The sequence below is a fragment of the Polypterus senegalus genome, chromosome 2 (assembly GCF_016835505.1).
Source record: "Polypterus senegalus isolate Bchr_013 chromosome 2, ASM1683550v1, whole genome shotgun sequence".
In the NCBI taxonomy this organism is placed as follows: Eukaryota; Metazoa; Chordata; class Cladistia; order Polypteriformes; family Polypteridae; genus Polypterus; species Polypterus senegalus.
In genome coordinates this window covers 126,515,300-126,534,273 of record NC_053155.1, presented here as the reverse complement: position 1 = coordinate 126,534,273, position 18,974 = coordinate 126,515,300, and the positions used below count along the sequence as shown (strand labels likewise).

General features: G+C 36.9%; 1 protein-coding gene across 8 annotated transcripts in view; it reads right to left on the bottom strand.

Moving 5' to 3' along the window:
• Positions 1-18,974, bottom strand: part of usp25 (ubiquitin specific peptidase 25) — a 232,654-nt gene that overhangs the window by 96,053 nt on the left and 117,627 nt on the right. For all 8 annotated transcript variants that reach the window (XM_039744549.1, XM_039744550.1, XM_039744551.1 and 5 more), the window contains one exon: positions 16,274-16,422. In XM_039744549.1, coding sequence (XP_039600483.1) covers positions 16,274-16,422 — 149 coding nt within the window. The remainder of the gene's footprint in view (positions 1-16,273; positions 16,423-18,974) is intronic.

Here is an 18,974-nt window from a genome sequence, read left to right as displayed (position 1 = left end):
CTTGTTTCAGATCTCACAGCTTGGATTGCTGCTGTCATAATCAGTTTGAGTTTCATGGTTTCTTTCAATTACAACAGTATTTGTAGGACTTGTGTTGAAGAGACATTCGGCATCTGTCAAGTGTTGTAAGTATACAACCGGTTTCATCGATAACTTCACATCCAGGGAGTTTAAACATTCATAAACATTAAAGTGTTCACTACTGAAATCGTCACCTGTCAATCTAAGATGTTTAAGAGGCATTGGCGGTTGTCAAAAGGTGTAAAATATTTGACCATTTCGGTACACTTGAAAGAGACAACCGAACAATTCACCGGCAGCCATCAACTCACATGCAGATGCATAGGTGAAGGGCTTAAGCATTTCACTCTTATAGTGCTCCTGTGTAGTATAACTATCTCCTGTACTGTCATCAGTCCACAACCTGAACCTGTCCCAGTCATTCAATACATAAGACACAATGTTCCTCCGGATATCAAGTGTGAGCCTGATATGGCCGTGCAATATGTAACAAAGAGAATGGAAAAGGTAGGTGCCATCTCCGGGCATGGAAACCACTCGGTAAGTGATAGTTCTTTGATCGATGGTGATCACCTCGATAGACATGTTAATGGGGGTACGGTTGGAATGATAAAGGAAATGGGTACCTGAACAATGTAAAGTAAGTCTAAAATACCTACACAATAACTATAATTGTAATAAATGAACAATAAAACAGCAGAGAAGCCGTGGATTAAATAAAAAGGCTGTAGTTATCAGTAGGGAGACGTTAATCCTATGGCGAAGCAAGGAAGGGAATGTAGAGACTGGAGCAATGGACAGCCTTATATAGACAGGCAGCCAACAACGTACGAGGCGTTGGGATGGGGGACCCAACGCCTCACACGGTGGCCGAGCTGCTGGCTATGGACCAGCATATATGTACGTAAGTAGGATTCAGTTAGCGTTGGGAACCCGCGTACCAAATTTCTTGAAGATGGGCCCATAAGTAACAAAGACCGTTGAAAAGTTCAATATGGCGGCCGACAGTGGCATCATACCACCGAAATAAGTACCAAATTTCAGCCTTCTACCTACACGGGAAGTTGGAAAATTAGTGACATTGGAAAGTTTAATATAGCGGCTGACAGTGGCGCCATACCACCGAAATAAGTATGTACATTGGTTTCGGTGGGAAGCCACCTACCAAATTTCGTGAAGATGGTGCCATGAATAAGAAAGTTCAACATGGCAGATGTTGTTGACCGTTACGCGTAGAATTTCAAAATGAAACCTGCTTAACTTTTGCAAATAAGCTGTAAGAAATGAGCCTGCCAAATTTCAGCCTTCTACCTACACGGGAAGTTGGAGAATTAGTGACATTGGGAACTTCAATATGGCGGCCAACAGTGGCATCATACCACTGAAATAAGTACGTACATCGGTTTTGGTTAGTGTAGGGAAGCCACCTACCAAATTTCGTGAAGATGGGGCCATAAATAAGAAAGTTCAACATGGCGAACGTTGTCAACCTTTATGACCGTTATGCGTAGAATTTTGAAATGAAACCTGCTTAACTTTGGTAAGTAAGCTGTAAGGAATGAGCCTGCAAAATTTCAGCCTTCTACCTACACGGGAAGTTGTAGAATTAGTGACGTTGGAAAGTTCAATATGGTGGCCGACAGTGGCATCATACCATCCAAATAAGTACGCACATCTGTTTCGGTTAGCGCAGGGAAGCCGCCTACTAAATTTCGTGAAGATGGGGCTATAAATAAGAAAGTTCAACTTGGCGGACGTTGTTGACCGTTATGACCGTTACGTGTAGAATTTCGAAATGAAACCTGCTTAACTTTTGTAAGTAAGCTGTAAGGAATAAGCCTGCCAAATTTCAGCCTTCTACCTACATGGGAAGTTGGAGAATTAGTGATGAGTGAGTGAGTCAGTGAGTGAGTGAGTGCTTTGCCTTTTATTAGTATAGATTTATAATATCGATACACAATCATTTATCTCTATTTATCATCAAACTTTATATTAAAATTATATTTTCGCACTTTGGGAGGTTTGAAAGTGGTGTTGGAATTTTTTCATGATTACATATGCATTTACATAAGTTGAAAAGAGTTATAGTCACTTAAAAACATAGAAAAGTGTTAGAGTTTGTATTATATAACATTTGTTGCCGCTATTGGTAAAACTGCATTTTGCGGAAATAAAAAAAAAATTTCATAAAATTAAATGTATTACCAGGAACACGACGGGGAAGTAGCAGCATATTGCTCCCATTACGTCTTTACAATTACATGTCATGATCAATGTTTACAAGTTATTTTTAAACTGATGATGTATAAATTAAAATAAAATGAATAATAGTTATTGAAAAATATGTGTTATATTGAATACAGTTTTTAATATTGTGTACATATTTATATATTCATGATACAAAAAATGCGGATGGTTGTTTAAATAAAATTCTACTTCAGGTTAAGCAATTTTTCTCAAATTTCATATCTGTTTGCTTTTTATCATCATAAATATCAATAAATTTGAATAATCTATCTGTAATTATAACCATAGTTTACTTGAAAATTTGTTGAAGTATTCAGTTAAAGTACAACTTCTGGCCCAAAAGTTGATATGATTCCTTATTTTTGATATAAAGTAAGTGTACAAAATCTCATTAACCTAGGTAAAAGCGTTTGAATTATCGTGTTTACAGACAGAGATAATTTCAAAAATGGTATTTTCGAACGAAGGATGGTCTAAAATTTCAATATGCATCAAAATTTCGAGGTTGAATTATTTCACGATTCCTATACTTTCTCTATACTATTTACACGAGAAAGTAAAAAAAAGGACCACCTTACTACTCTTTTCATGAGCATTATTTTATGCAAGAAATACTGTGTAAGATAATGCAAAATAATGCACAGACGTGTTGCATTTTTTATAATATGTTGTATATACACAAAATTTAATTTCAAAAGTCTTGGAAGCATGCGAGTTCAGTTAGACACATGTATACACTTAAAGAAGACTCAACAAATAAACCAATTTATACTTATTTGGAACTTTGAAGAACACCACATTTTCAAAAAATTACGGTGGCACACACAATTAAAAAAGGTGACCTGCTCAATTGAATGTGGTGTTCACAATTATATAAGGTGATGCGCACATTAAAACAAAAATGCAATGTTTTTTTTTTTTTTAAAAAAAAGAGGAGTACCCCAGTTTACTTTGGGGTCTTTTTTTTTTTTATTAATAACATTTTATTTACGGGCGGCACAGTGGCGCAGAGGGTAGCGCTGCTGCCTCGCAGTTAGACCTGGGTTCGCTTCCTGGGTCCTCCCTGCGTGGAGTTTGCATGTTCTCCCCGTGTCTCCGTGGGTTTCCTCCCACAGTCCAAAGACATGCAGGTTAGGTGGATTGGTGATCCTAAATTGTCCCTAGTGTGTGTGCTTGGTGTATGATTGTGTGTGTGTGTGTGTGTCCTGCAGTGGGCTGGCGCCCTGCCCAGGGTTTGTTTCCTGCCTTGCGCCCTGTGTTGCCTGGGATTGGCTCCGGCAGACTCCCGTGACCCTGTAGGTAGGATATAGCGGGTTGGATAATGGATGGATGGATTTTATTTACTCTTATATGAAAGAAATCATTTACGATACATTCAGCTATAGGACTGAAAGCAACAATTGTAAAAAGAATTGTCAAGATGAATGTCTCATAAACATTAGATAATTCGATTTTTTTTACTAGTTAGAGCTTAATTTTAAATGTTGCAATTTTTGTTATAAGTCATTGTACTACTTGATTGATTTTTTGTTTCTTTTGCTGCTATACCTACCCAGTGATACAGCACCCGATCAAATGTAAAATCACCATGAAGCACCATGTTAGATTACAAATAAATTCCTTTAGTGATTGTTATTACAATAAAATGGTATGTAGAATGTTAAACTGGAACAAATTATCAAGCACTGCACTGCAGAGGAAAAAAAGAATGGGGAGAACCGCAGTTTACTTTGGGGTCTTTTTTTATTTATTTTTTTTTTATAACTCTTACACAGATAAAAAAGAAATGGATATCTGCCTGTTAATTTATACCATCATATACATGTACTGGGATTTGTGATCGCCAACAATTTAATTGAAAAAAGAATGCTATATTAACTTTGCCTCACACAGCAAATCATTTGACCTTGTCACCAAACAGGGTTTTCCTTTAGTTTTGCCATGGTACATACCTTTTCCGCACACATTTATTTGTCGTCACCCCTCTGATTGTGAGTGCATCACATTTTTTTTAATTGTGCGGCACCACATTTAATTCTGCATGATACCTTAAATGTGCATGCCACCTTTAACCTAATACAATTAAGGCACATTAAGTTCATTCAGAGGGAGGATTAATGGATGGATGAAACAAAATCAATATATTCTAGATGAAATACAGTGGTGTGAAAAACTATTTGCCCCCTTCCTGATTTCTTATTCTTTTGCATGTTTGTCACACAAAATGTTTCTGATCATCAAACACATTTAACCATTAGTCAAATATAACACAAGTAAACACAAAATGCAGTTTTTAAATGATGGTTTTATTATTTAGGGAGAAAAAAAATCCAAACCTACATGGCCCTGTGTGAAAAAGTAATTGCCCTCTTGTTAAAAAATAACCTAACTGTGGTGTATCACACCTGAGTTCAATTTCTGTAGCCACCCCCAGACCTGATTACTGCCACACCTGTTTCAATCAAGAAATAACTTAAATAGGAGCTGCCTGACACAGAGAAGTAGACCAAAAGCACCTCAAAAGCTAGACATCATGCCAAGATCCAAAGAAATTCAGGAACAAATGAGAACAGAAGTAATTGAGATCTATCAGTCTGGTAAAGGTTATAAAGCCATTTCTAAAGCTTTGGGACTCCAGCGAACCACAGTGAGAGCCATTATCCACAAATGGCAAAAACATGGAACAGTGGTGAACCTTCCCAGGAGTGGCCGGCCGACCAAAATTACCCCAAGAGCAGAGACGACTCATCCGAGAGGTCACAAAGACCCCAGGACAACGTCTAAAGAACTGCAGGCCTCACTTGCCTCAATTAAGGTCAGTGTTCACGACTCCACCATAAGAAAGAGACTGGGCAAAAACAGCCTGCATGGCAGATTTCCAAGATGCAAACCACTGTTAAGCAAAAAGAACATTAGGGCTCGTCTCAATTTTGCTAAGAAACATCTCAATGATTGCCAAGACTTTTGGGAAAATACCTTGTGGACTGATGAGACAAAAGTTGAACTTTTTGGAAGGCAAATGTCCCATTACATCTGGTGTAAAAGGAACACAGCATTTCAGAAAAAGAACATCATACCAACAGTAAAATATGGTGGTGGTAGTGTGATGGTCTGGGGTTGTTTTGCTGCTTCAGGACCTGGAAGGCTTGCTGTGATAGATGGAACCATGAATTCTACTCTCTACCAAAAAATCCTGAAGGAGAATGTCCGGCCATCAAGCTGAAGCGATCTTGGGTGCTGCAACAGGACAAGGACCCAAAACACACCAGCAAATCCACCTCTGAATGGCTGAAGAAAAACAAAATGAAGACTTTGGAGTGGGCTAGTCAAAGTCCTGACCTGAATCCAATTGAGATGCTATGGCATGATCTTAAAAAGGCGGTTCATGCTAGAAAACCTCCAAATAAAGCTGAATTACAACAATTCTGCAAAGATGAGTGGGCCAAAATTCCTCCAGAGCGCTGTAAAAGACTCATTGCAAGTTATCGCAAACGCTTGATTGCAGTTATTGCTGCTAAGGGTGCCCCAACTAGCTATTAGGTTCAAGGGGCAATTACTTTTTCACACAGGGCCATGTAGGTTTGGATTTTTTTTTCTCCCTAAATAATAAAAACCATCATTTGAAAACTGCATTTTGTGTTTACTTGTGTTATATTTGACTAATGGTTAAATGTGTTTGATGATCAGAAACATTTTGTGTGACAAACATGCAAAAGAATAAGAAATCAGGAAGGGGGAAAATAGTTTTTCACACCACTGTATTTCCCTGCTACTCTAAATTAGGTAATGCAGGTTAGAAAACTAATGATGGAGGTATGGTTTGGTTTATTAAATTTATCATTTTGACAACAGTTGAAATTAAGCTCTTGCAAAAAGACAAAACAGGAAAGACACTTGCTTTAAAAATACCCAGGACTCAGTATCCCAACTCTAATTCCCAACAACCAATTGTGACTGTTTATGTTAACTTGACACATCTGACACATATGTTCTGTTCAGTCATGTCGAGTCACCTAAAGCCACCTTTTCATTGAAAACACTTTTTTTTTTTTTTTTATTAAAGAGATCCAATCCAGTCTATTTTTGTATATAACTGTTCACATAATGTGGGATCAGAGAATAACTAACAAGTTCACAGGTGAAATGCAATTACCACTTGTGAGGGATAGTCGTCAGTTTATCCTGGCCAACACCCCCAGGACGCTAGATGGAGTCCTCCCTGCAACATGGAGGTGCCCGGAATTCCCGCAGGGTATCATGGACGATGGAGTTCGACTTCACAGCCCTGCTGGATACCGTGGGGACCGCTGCAGGGAGGCACAAATGTTTCTGTTATAGGCCGGGAGTACTCCCTAGTCACAGGGATGGAAGAAATGAAGTACTTCTGGGCTGAAGAAAAGAAGTTTTCATCTGACCCGGAAGTGCTATGGAATCATGGACGGAAGGACAGAAAGACTTCCGGGTCACAAACTATATAAAGGACTGTGGGAAACCCTGCAGACTGAGCCGGAGTTGGGAGGGAGTATGACAGAGCTGCTGGGTGGAGAGAAGGATTTAATGTATTGATTTATTGCTGAGTATTGTATGATTATTGATTATTGTGGAGGTGCTTTGTGCACATTATTGAATAAATTAAATTTATTTCTTATATTTTACCTGGTGTCTGGACGTGTTGTCTACGGGTTTGGAGGACCGAAAGCGCCCCCTACTGGCACACACTTTATAAATCACTAATTTCATAATGCATACAGATTTGTTTAAACACATAGTAAAACAAATCAGTTCAAAAGTGATTAACACAGACATAGATAAGATACCTTAGAGTGTTGCTCCAAGTACTTTACGTTTGTTCTTAGAACAAATGAAGCTTGAAGAGCATGCGATTAAACTAGAAAAATCTGTTTGAGAATGTGTTATGAAGAGGAGTGGCTGTCTATTTTAATAATGACAATGCAAGCTAAATATTTTCAGAAATATGAACTGGTTGATCACTGAACTTGTGCACAAAAACAGATACTGCAGAGCATATCCAGAGAAACAACAGGCCAAGATTAATGTGATGTAAAATATACAACTGTCCTTTTACATTCAAATGCCAATTTTTTGCCTTTGAATAAGCTATACAGTGGTACCTTGAGAGATGAGTATCCTAGCATACGAGTTTTTTGAGATAAGAGCCGTCACTAGGTCGATTTTTTGCTTTGAGTTATGAGCCACAATTCGAGATACGAGCCAGCTTCGGTGAGGTCACAGTCAGTTGGCGTTGATTCCCGAGTCTTGCATGTTCAGTTCACGTGTTTACCTTGCCGCAGAAGCATTTCTGTCATGTTGTTTTAATTTTGTGGGTTTTTTTTGGTACAGTTATTTAGCTAATTTTTTTTGTAACCATGAGTCCTAAGAAGTTGAGTTTAAATAACAGTGGTGAGAAAAGGAAAAAGGTGATATCCATGGAATTAAAGCACAAGGTAATAGAGAAACATGAGCAAGGCGTAAGAGTAATAGACTTGGCAACGCAGTACGATTGCACTACTTCTACGATATGTACTATTCTGAAGCAGAAGGACTCAATAAAGGCTATAACTCCAGCTAAGAGCGTTAAAATTATTTCAAAGCTACACAACTCTGTTCATTAAAAGATGGATAACCTGCTTTTTTTGTGGTTGACAGAGAAGCAGCTCCCAGGAGACACTGTGACAGAGACTATAATTTGCGACAAGGCACGAGCCATTTATGTAGATTTGCTGCAGCAGACCCCAGGCATGGTGAGGCAGCGAGCTCTGATTCTAAGGCAGCTGAGAAATTTGTAAAAACCTTTGCTGAATTGATCGAAGCCAAAGGATACATCCCCCAACAAGTCTTCAATTGTGACGAGACAGGGCTGTTCTGGAAGATGCCAAGCAAAACTTACATAACGACAGAAGAAAAGAAGATGCTAGATCACAAGCCCGTGAAGGATAGGCTGACCCTCGCACTGTGTGCAAATGCGAGTGGCGACTGCAAGATCAAGCCGCTGCTTGTATACCACTCAGAAAAGCTCAGAGCCTTCAAGACGCATAAGGTTTTAAAAGAGAAAGTGCAGGTTATGTGAAGGGCAAACCCAAAGGCATAGGTCACCAGGCAGTTTTTTGTGGAGTGGGTCAACTTAGTCTTTGGTCCTGCCATTAAGAAATACCTCGAGGTCAATGACTTACCCCTGCAAGCCGTTCTCATCCTTAACAATGCTACTTACTGCCCACCCACCAAACCGTGCGGACGACATCCTCGAGTAGTTCAGCTTTATAAAGGTTCTCTACCTTATACTCAACACCACCCCTATCCTACAGCCCACAGACCAACAGATGATCTCCAATTTCAAGAAACTTTTTACCAAACACATGTTCTGATGTTGCTTTGAGGTTACGGAGAGCACAAACCTCACTCTTCAAGAGTTCTGGAAGGACCACTACAACATTGTCAGATCTCTCAAAATTATTGATATGGCCTGGCAGGGTGTTACAAAAAGGACCTTGACCTCTGCATGGAAAAAGCTGTGGCCTGAGGCTGTGGCTGAAAGGGACTGTGAAGGATTTAGACCTGAACGGAAAGTCCATGGGCCTGAAGGTGGATGAGGGAGACATCAAAGAGCTTGTCGCCGCACGTTCCGAGGAACTGACGATGGAGGAGCTGATGGAACTACAGACACAGCAACATACGGAGGTTCTGCAGGAGATTGGTATCGCAGAGGAGCCAGAGGCGGAAGAGGTTATCTCTTCAAGTGAGATAAAGGAAGTTTTGGCAATATGGGAAAAAGTTTCAGACTTTATTGAAAAGAAACACCCTGAAAAAGTTGCAACTGGTCATGCAGTGTCACTATTTAATGACACTTCCTTAACTCATTTCAGAAACATTCTAAAGAGGAGGAAGAAACAAAGCTCTTTGGACAGGTTTCTATTGAAAAGCCATGCGAATGAAAGGGACGAAAGTGTAGCAAAAAAGAAAAAAAAAACTAGTGAAGAAGAGAATTAAGTTAAGCAAAAGTGAAGTGAAATAAAAAATTAATACAATACGCTAATCGGCTCCACCAACATCTATTTATTTCTTTAGATTCTCTTTTATGTATTAGGTTTTATTTTGTTTGTATACAATATTTGTTCATTATAAATACATTTTTCTCAAGTTGAAAACTAACAAAAAATTGGGGTGTTTTTTTGGGGGCTGGCATGAATTAATCTCATTTCAATTAATTTCAATGTGTAAAATTAATTTGAGATACAAGCATTTTAACTTACGAGATCGGTCACGGAATGAATTAAACTCGTATCTCAAGGTAGCACTGTATTTTAAAAAATTCAAACTGTACTTAAATAGTGAAATTTACTTTGACCGCCCCACCATTAATTGTCTTTATTTCTTGCACCTATATTTATAAACTACAACACATATCTAGTTAACGCCATGTAGCATTTATTGTTATATGCTTTAACAGTTTTTTGTTATTCACTAATGCTGATGATGTCATAGAAGTTGTTATGCCCAGCAAGCACAAGACTTCAGAGGGTGACTGGAAGACCAGGAGATAGTCAAAAACCTATAGGGAGGTTCAGAATCAGGAGAACAACTATCAGTAACCTAAGCCAAGAATCAAAGGACAAAATTGAAGTCAGAGGAAGAGCAGACAGTTCAAATACCAGAGAAACAAAACAAGGACATTTTTCAAAAAGGTTTCAAGGATTTCGGAATCAATTGTGTCGGATAATCATATCATGGATGAACTTTTATCCTGTCATGTCATGATTGCCCTCTAAGGACATACCCATTCCTGACATTTCTAGCAATGATAACCAACAATACAGCCACTAAAACTGCCCAAATCACCAATCAAAGTTAAATCTATAATTATATTTAAAAAAATAAATAAACTTAGTGGATACCTTAGGTTATATAATCCCCCAATAGAAGCAAATGATATTCAAAATAGGAGTCCATGACTAAAGTAAACTTTTCAATTCAACAAATACATTTTTGAAACCTCCAGAATTTTTTTTTTATCTAATTTCTTTTGTTTCTTTAAAAAAAAGTTAATAGGACTACCTAAAACAGTGTTAAAAAAAAGAAAACAGAATGCATTTTTGCCATATATAAAATGTACTGTGTTTCACATTATTCTAGTATCTTACATCATTCAACCACTAATGAACATGCAATTTAGATTTAATTGTTCACACCTTACTGCTATACAAATGCTGGGAATATGGTATTTCTGTACTTGTACTCTAACAACAAAAGCACATACATACTGGTTGCATGCTCTCCAAAAATGTGTCTCTCTGCAGTCTGGGGCTAGGGCAGAAATCACAAGTATACACTCATAACAAACAAACTATGCAAACACAGATAGTGACCAGGCCAGACATTATGTCTAACTCTATAATGTCTAAAATTACCTGGAAAAAAAAAAAAGTGAAACTACACTGACATTTTATAGTCTCCCAATGATCCAGGTTTGAGAATGTAGGTACTGTATGCATGAATGATATTTTATATATATATATATTATTGCCTGGCCAGAACGCCCAAACTATGGAAGGACCTGGGTAAAAAGGATTGTTGGGCCAGTTTCTTGCCCCTTGCCTATAGAGGGCAGCCCCCTTGGTTTTCAGCGGGGCCAAGGGTTATAAGCATGGAGGCTCAACCCTGTTGGAACCTGTGGCCACCGCCAAGGGGTGCCTGGGCACTTCCAGGGCCTTATTTGGTCACGACTGCCACACACGGAATTATAGAAGTATGTTTATGTAAATACATTTCTTATTAAAATATGATATTAATTAATTCTCTTCACCCACAGTCAACTTCCATTTTCATACCATATAGAACAGTAATTAGAACAGATACAGTATGTCACACCCTCATGAACCGGGGATTACAGCCTGTCCTGGTCAATGTTTGTGTGGAGAATGCATGTTCTCCCTCTGTGTGAATATTTTTACAACATACTCCACCGTCTTCCTATAACTTAAACATGCAAATAAAAGAATGAATAGCTTAAATTTAAAGGTTCCAGAACTATTCTATTGTTGAATAGCCCAGGAAAATGTGTATTTTTCAGGAGCTACACAGAGACAATAAAGTGAGGTTTGCAAAAGTATGACCTCTCTGCCATGTTGCATCCCGACCAAAGCAGACCAGGGACCTCATGCATAACGTGTGTAGAATTCACATTAAAACATGGCATATATACAAAAGTGGAATATGCGCACGCACAAAAAAAAATCCATATGCATACATTTGTGTGTACGCCAACTTCCATATTCTTCCGCTCCATAAATTCCAGTCAGTGTGAAAAGTAATGCTCGTGCACGCTCCTGTTGCTCCACCCCGGCCCAGAATTACGCCTCTTTGAATATGCAAATCAATATAAATAGCCCCTTACGTTTTGCGTTCTGTGAAAAGACAACTGCAAAGAGCACGGGGAAAAAAGAATAATTTTAGCGAATACCTAGTAGAGGCAATGAAAAATGTACTATATTTTGGTTTAAGCAGTGATATAAACAACAAAAAGAAGTTGATCAAGTGACAGAGTGGCAGAGAAACTCGAAAGTTCAAGTTCAGAAAGCCACACAGTGCCTGAAATAAATAAGACGTGGTCAGATATCAAAGTCACCGTGAAAAGGTGAGTCGAAGCCCTCTGTCTGAGTGACAAATGGAAGCATATTAGGGTACAGAGAAATGAAAAAAACTGGAACACAGTGTGAAAAAAGGTTTAAATTTCCACATTAATCACATAGTTTATTTTGTCATTGAAGCAGAACGTCATACACTTCATCTTAAAATTATTTAAGTTTCTCAAATGCCATCGTAACTAAAGTAGCACATTAAATGCTTTGTATTCTATGTACTCTTACATGTGTCAATCAGTATGTGCTTCTTAAACGGGCTTTCTCTTACGCCGACAGGACACAGAATACATTACATTCATGATGTTACAGCTCTCTGAACAATTTAAATACTAAGATGTATAATTGATATAATTTGCATGATGATAGAAATTAAAGCATGTATAAAACATTGATGCACGTTGGTGAAGTGGTAGCGACAAGCTGGCACCCCTTCCAGAGATTGTTCCTGCCTCCTGCAAGATGCTTGCTGCCCTGTGCACGACCCTCAATAAAATCATTTATTGCAGCAGTATTACGTACTAACCCCTAATTCCTGTCCTTCCCTTTCTTTCTCCAAATAACCAATCGCCACACAATCAGCTCTTTAATAAATGTCAAGCCATCTGTATGCTTAGAATGCAGATTCTTCAAAACATTTAAGGAACATAGAAATATCTTCAAACTGCATGTTTAATTATTCCATCCATCTATCCATCCAGGGTTCTTCCAGCCGCAGCAAGCATACAGTGTGAGGCAGGAACAATCCCTGAACGGGACGCCAGCTCATTGCTGATGCTGCTCCACCAAGTCCTAGCATATTAAATCATTATTAAATAAATTATTTAACATTATTTAAATAAAGTTTAAAATGTATCTGTATAATGTAATATATATATACTTTAATGCATTTCATTTTAAATTGATATCAAGAACTCCACGAAGATAGCGCCTGGAAATCTAAATTGACTTAGAAGCCATATGCGCTCTCAAATGAATTGAACTCCCTTATTATTATTGTATGGTAAAATGAGATTGAATGGCTCTTGGGATAAAACTGTTTCTGAACCAGTCCGTATAAGAAAGGCTCTGAAGTGTTTGCCGAATGGGAAAGGTTCAAATAGACTGTGCGCATGGTTGAGGCAGCGTGTGCCAGACGCTCTATCCCGATATTTCTCCCTGCTCTTGATACAATCTGCGGTAGAGCTTTCTGATCAGCTACTGTACAGCTGTGATTCCACACTCAGATTCAGTGGGTTAAATACTGAGTGGTACACTGACAGTGACAGCGCTAAAGCAGCTATAGTATTTGGAATAGTTTGGCCATTCTGTGCACAATTATATGGTTACGGGTTGATTACAATCAGATGCCTTAAACTAATAAACGATATGCAGTTAATTTCAGTGTATTTGATAAAGCTGCGTTGGGGATGTGAATCTAAAAAATAAAGGGAAACCACACAGGAACACTAGCACTGCTTTGATGCTGGATGCCGCCAGTTTGCAAAACTGAACAGAGAATTTGCGCACGCAAGGGATTGACCTAGCGTGAAAATGTGCATGGCTTTACACCAAGTTTAGTTTTTATACATCGCAATGTGAGTGTGGAAATGGGGGTACACAATTTTTACAGCTACTGATATTACACGTCTAGCATTATGAGGCTGTATGGTCTTTGTTTACAAAGCCACATTCTAGTTGCTTGTATACCTATAATAAAAAGTTAAAAGCCTCTCTCTTTCTCCTACCTATTCTTTCTCCTTTTTTTCCCTAATTTTCTGAGGTTATAGATAAAGAAGGGAAGAGGGAGGAAATACTGAATTAAAGTAGAGTATCTGACTACAAAGTGGCAAGTGTATGGGGTCTGAGGCATTTTGGTCAGGTGTACACAATACACAATAAAAAATGTAAAGGTAAAAACAGGGTCGCCATAGGCTCTTACAAGACAAAACATTCTCTCTAAATACAGTAACTAATTTTGACAGTGAAATATTGTAGGCCAATACAGTATCATGTAGAATGAAATGGAAGAATCACATCTTGTTGAAAAAATGTACACTCTCTTTCTAAATGTTTCTGCAGATAAGGCAAACTCATTACCTCCTTAGAGAAAACACAGAGGAAAGACTTTGCTGAAAATTGATTCAATTCTATCACTTTATAATAACTGTATCAAGTTTCATTTTTGCCAACAACAGTCCTTCAATCAGCTTAAAAAAAAAACAAACAAAAAAAAACCCATTAAGTTCTTAACTATTACTAAAAGCAGTTAAATGTGGAAACTTTTTAAAAATAATTTAACACTCTCATTTTTGCTCTTGGAACGTTCGTAACTTATCAACGAACTGGCAGGTGGTTTGTTTCATTTTTTTATTAGAATAATACATTTTGTACTGGAAACCAAAGTTAACCACTTCCAGTACGAAAACAACTTCATAAACCTTGAACATAGTATAGAGCATTGGTGTTTTTGCATGGCAGTTCTGTTAGGCCATACTATATTCACATAAGAATAATTGATTATTCAAATATATGACACTGAAAAATTAAAATGTTGAAATTACGTAATTCTGTTATGTCAACAGGCCCTACACGAGGAGTTTAATAATTCAGAGGAACCAGCTACATTAACATAATTTAGCACAGGCAGTTTAACACTAGGCAGCTATTCAGGATACTGTATAATTAATATTTTTTAGAGACTATATTGGGTCAATATTAACACAATACAACTATTTTTTACATTTAAAAGTGTTTAATAAATTATATATAACTATCTATGAAATACAACTTTTAAGAATGTTATATAATTGTAGTCCAAATCATAATAGCATGGTTGTCTCGAGAAGAGATATTACTTTTATGTTATAGGATGTGCAACATATTTGCCAGATTATCAAAAACAAGCTAGCATAAGGTGGCATTCGCATTCATATAATGTCACTGTTATGTTTGTTTGTCTATCCTTCTACCCAAATGAAACAACTTGGTCACTGGTGGACCAATTTAATTGAAACTTGGTACATTTATTATTAAAGAAAATTTGGGACCATAATCATCATGGTCCACTGCAGGCAATATTTTATTTTGAAGAACCAACCTACTGTAGATTTTAACACTTCATTAGGAACATCTATAAAAAAATTACATTAGAAGAAATACAAACAAGAATTAGATAAATACTCTTCATAAACATCAACAAACATCAGTAGAAAAAATTAAATCTCTATACTTAAAATATGGTGAAATCTATATGACCAAGAGGCTATTTGGGCTTGTTTTTCTAACTACATAAAAGTATAAAATGCTATAAAAATATGTATTTTATTCACTCTACTTAAAGTAATTACGATGAATCACCATTACCAAAATATTTAATTAAAAAAATATGACAGCTATCTTTTTGGATGAAACAAATAAAGAAGAATAAAAAATTCCCTAACTTTAAAAACAGTTAAATTAGTCACTGAAAGCACCTGAATGTTAAGACAGGCATACATTTTGTAGATTGTTCATTTACAGTTATTTTTCATTAAGAGTAATTATTCACAATGCTTTTTGAGTGTATAAATATAAAAATAAATCTTTAAAAAACAGAGTCAGACACCTGAAAAAATCAATTGTTAAAACCTTTACTGTGAAAAGCCTTGCCTACAATATTCAGAAACACAGTTTAATGTGCTGCAGACAATTTAAAATATCCTGAACAATTTTAATTGTTAATTTGTTTACATGGAATTGAAAATACTATTTTTAGATTCTGATTTTGAAAGTACTGAACAGGAGTTATTTTTCAATTACTGAAAAAATAAATTAATTCAGCATATGCCCATGTTGAGACAAATTTAGATCATCACATACCAGTTTTTCAAAACCTATGCTGAAATACATTTGTTGTTACATTAGGAAGAATTCGCTCTTGCCAAAAATAAGACTTCTGGGTTACTGTTAATTAATTATAATAAGCATGTTAATGGTAACAAATTGTAACACTGTGTTCTAATTAAGTACAGTAATAGGAATTTACTGTCCAACTGCAGAGTTAACTTAATGCCCCGTTTAAAACTGGTATTCAGAAGCCATTAAAATACTCTTGTGGGAATACAGAACAGAGAATTATTATATGTTTAAAAATTTTTGAATATTTCAGTGCAGTAGTTTAAAACATCACTCAAGCATAATCTTCAAGAAAAAGGTCAAGGGAAATAACAGTCATTTAAGAAACACTGTACTTATTTTACTCTAAGTCTATAAGGCAGTAATTTTATTCATCAAATTAGTCTGTTTGGAGTAAAACTTTCCATACAAGTTTTACTCCATATAGGATATCTATATGACAAATCTATATGCCATTTGACAGCTATTAAAAGTACCTCTTGTCCGGACTTTGCACAGTTTTCTGAGTGTAGAGATTCAATTTCCCCTTCTACCATTGCAGCCTCAAGGCATTCATGTAGATCCTTGAAACCATTTACCTGCAAAGGGTACTGACCAAATGTTTCTATGTTTTCAAATTTTTTACCTACAGAAAAGAAAAACATTCAAAAAAGATTTTACTTAACACTCAATGAAGGTTTTTAAATTCATGACCACGGTATAATACAGTAAAGTGTTCTGCATAAACAAAATTAATACATATATTTTCAGACCTGCTTTTTCCAGTGTTGGGTTATGTTGGGGGCGCAACAGGGCAGAAAGCAGGCAGCCCGAGAACACAGTTAGTCATACAGACACATACACCTAAATCACTGTTTCTCAGACACTTTTGAGTTGCATGAGACTTATTCATGGCATAATCTACCCCATCCCTGCAACCACCATCACCACTTCAGGGGTCAACAGAGCTGGGCAAGATTTTTTATCCTGTTTCTGTAATATGAACAAGCCAATAGATAAAATGTTTTTTACCCTATCATCTGCTCGTAACACAGCGATGTAAACAGTGTGATACAGTGACATTTAATTGAAGGGGTCGTCCTCACATGAATCTTTGTTTGGCACAAGTACAGTATAACAGTACTCATAGATATGCTAAGAAACATTGGCTGTACTTAAGTCGAAATTGAAAAAGCAGTGCTCAGTAACTAACATAGCAAGAACATTTTGCAGAAAGTGTTAAAGTATGGTGATTGAACGCATGATGGTTGAACTGTAAAACTGCATGCCACGAATCTTCAAAGTTATACTAAAAGAAGTACATACAAATCAAGTGTGGCTTTGAGTGCTTTATCAAATGCATATTCTCATTAGAGTCAAAATTGTGATCCGAGTCAGACTCAAGCTTTGTGGACAATAATGTGTAAAAATGAACTGTTGCAGAAGTCATTTGTTTCTTGTCTTTTACACACAGCTGTGACATGTAATATGAATGGCTAATCATAGGCAAATATACATCATTAAAATGGGATGAAACTCAGCTGTCCAATGGTAATGAGCCTTTCACTGTATGTGGCTTGAAGTAGATGAGATATTTAATAAAAGCAGATTCACTCAGTTGTGACGTGCTGCTTGCCTTGGGGTATATCTGTACAAATCACAAATTTTAATAATGAAACACAGCAGACAACATGGGAATTTAATATTTATTTGAAAGAAGAAACCCTTGGGCATGTAAAAATACCATTATTGCTTTTGATTGACTTGTGGGTTTACTGCAATGTACATAAGCAGCTTTAAAATGTTCGTATGCCACTTTCAGGACACCTCATGCATGAGTGACTACTAATAATACACAATTTAACATATTGTTCTTGTACATATTATATACATCATTCAAACATTTACACATGTAGGTTGGAAAATGTATGTGAATCCCTAGACTGATGACTTCAACAAAAGTTAACTGAAATCAGAAGTTACCAAACCTGGAGTCCAATAAATGAAATAAGATTGGGGTGTGGTTTAGGGAAACTGACCTATAAAAGAAAAAAATACTCAAATATTTTAAATTTGTTATACACAATAGTATCTACTGATGTGAAACATGACTGGCAAAAAAGAGATCTCAGAAGATCTACGATTGAGAATTGTTGATTTTCATAAAGTTGGAAGGGGTTATAAAATAATTTCAAAGAGTTTAAATATGTGTCATTCTGCAGTTAGAGAAACTGTGCTAAAACAAAGATTATTTAGTACTGTGGCTGCTCTCTCTAGAGGTGGGAGTGCAGCCCAGATAACTTAAAAGACTGGAAACAAAGGAGGAAGCCATTGAATTAAAAACACATTGCTGCACGCCTGAACAACACCATTAAAAAAATTGTTTTGTGGACTATTGAAACTAAGGTTAAATTGGGCAGCTGTACATATGGTATAAAAAGGGCACCGATTGTCAACATAAAAATTTCATTCCAACGGTTAAGTATATTAGATGGAGCATCATGATTATAGGTGGTTTTGCTGACTTGGGGCCCGGAGAGCTTGCCATCATTAAGGGGAAAATGGATTTCAAAATTTATCAAGGTATCTGTCAGGATAATGTCAGGATGGTTGTCCACCATCTAAAGACCAGTGGAACTTGGGTGATGCAGCAGGACAATGACTGTAAACATCAAAGTCAATCTATCACAGAATGGTTTCAAAAAAAGAAAACTCATCATAGGAAGGGGCCCTGTCCAAGCCCAGACCTTATGCCAGATGTTGTGGAAGGACGTTAAGACAGCCATTTACACCAGACATACTAAGAATATGGCTGAGCTGAAGCAGTTCTATAATGAAGAATGGTCCAAAATTACTCTTGAAGGTTGTGTTACTCTAATCTACAGCAGCCGGAAGTGCTCATTAGAGGTTATTCCTGCCAAAGGAGGTTCATCCAGTTATTAAAACCAAGGGTTTACTTACGTTTTCCAAAGCACACTGTGAATGTTTCATGAGTGTGCTCAATAAAGACTGATAGATTGTAATTGTTGATGAATTATTAGTGTAAGAATATTGTGTTTGTCTATACTTGTGAATTAGATGAATACTGAATCACATTTAATCAGAAAACCAGGAAAATATATATATGGTAAGATGTGGATTGGAAACTGGAGTGGTTTAACTTTTTTCAACTATGTACTATTGCAACAAACAGCTTGA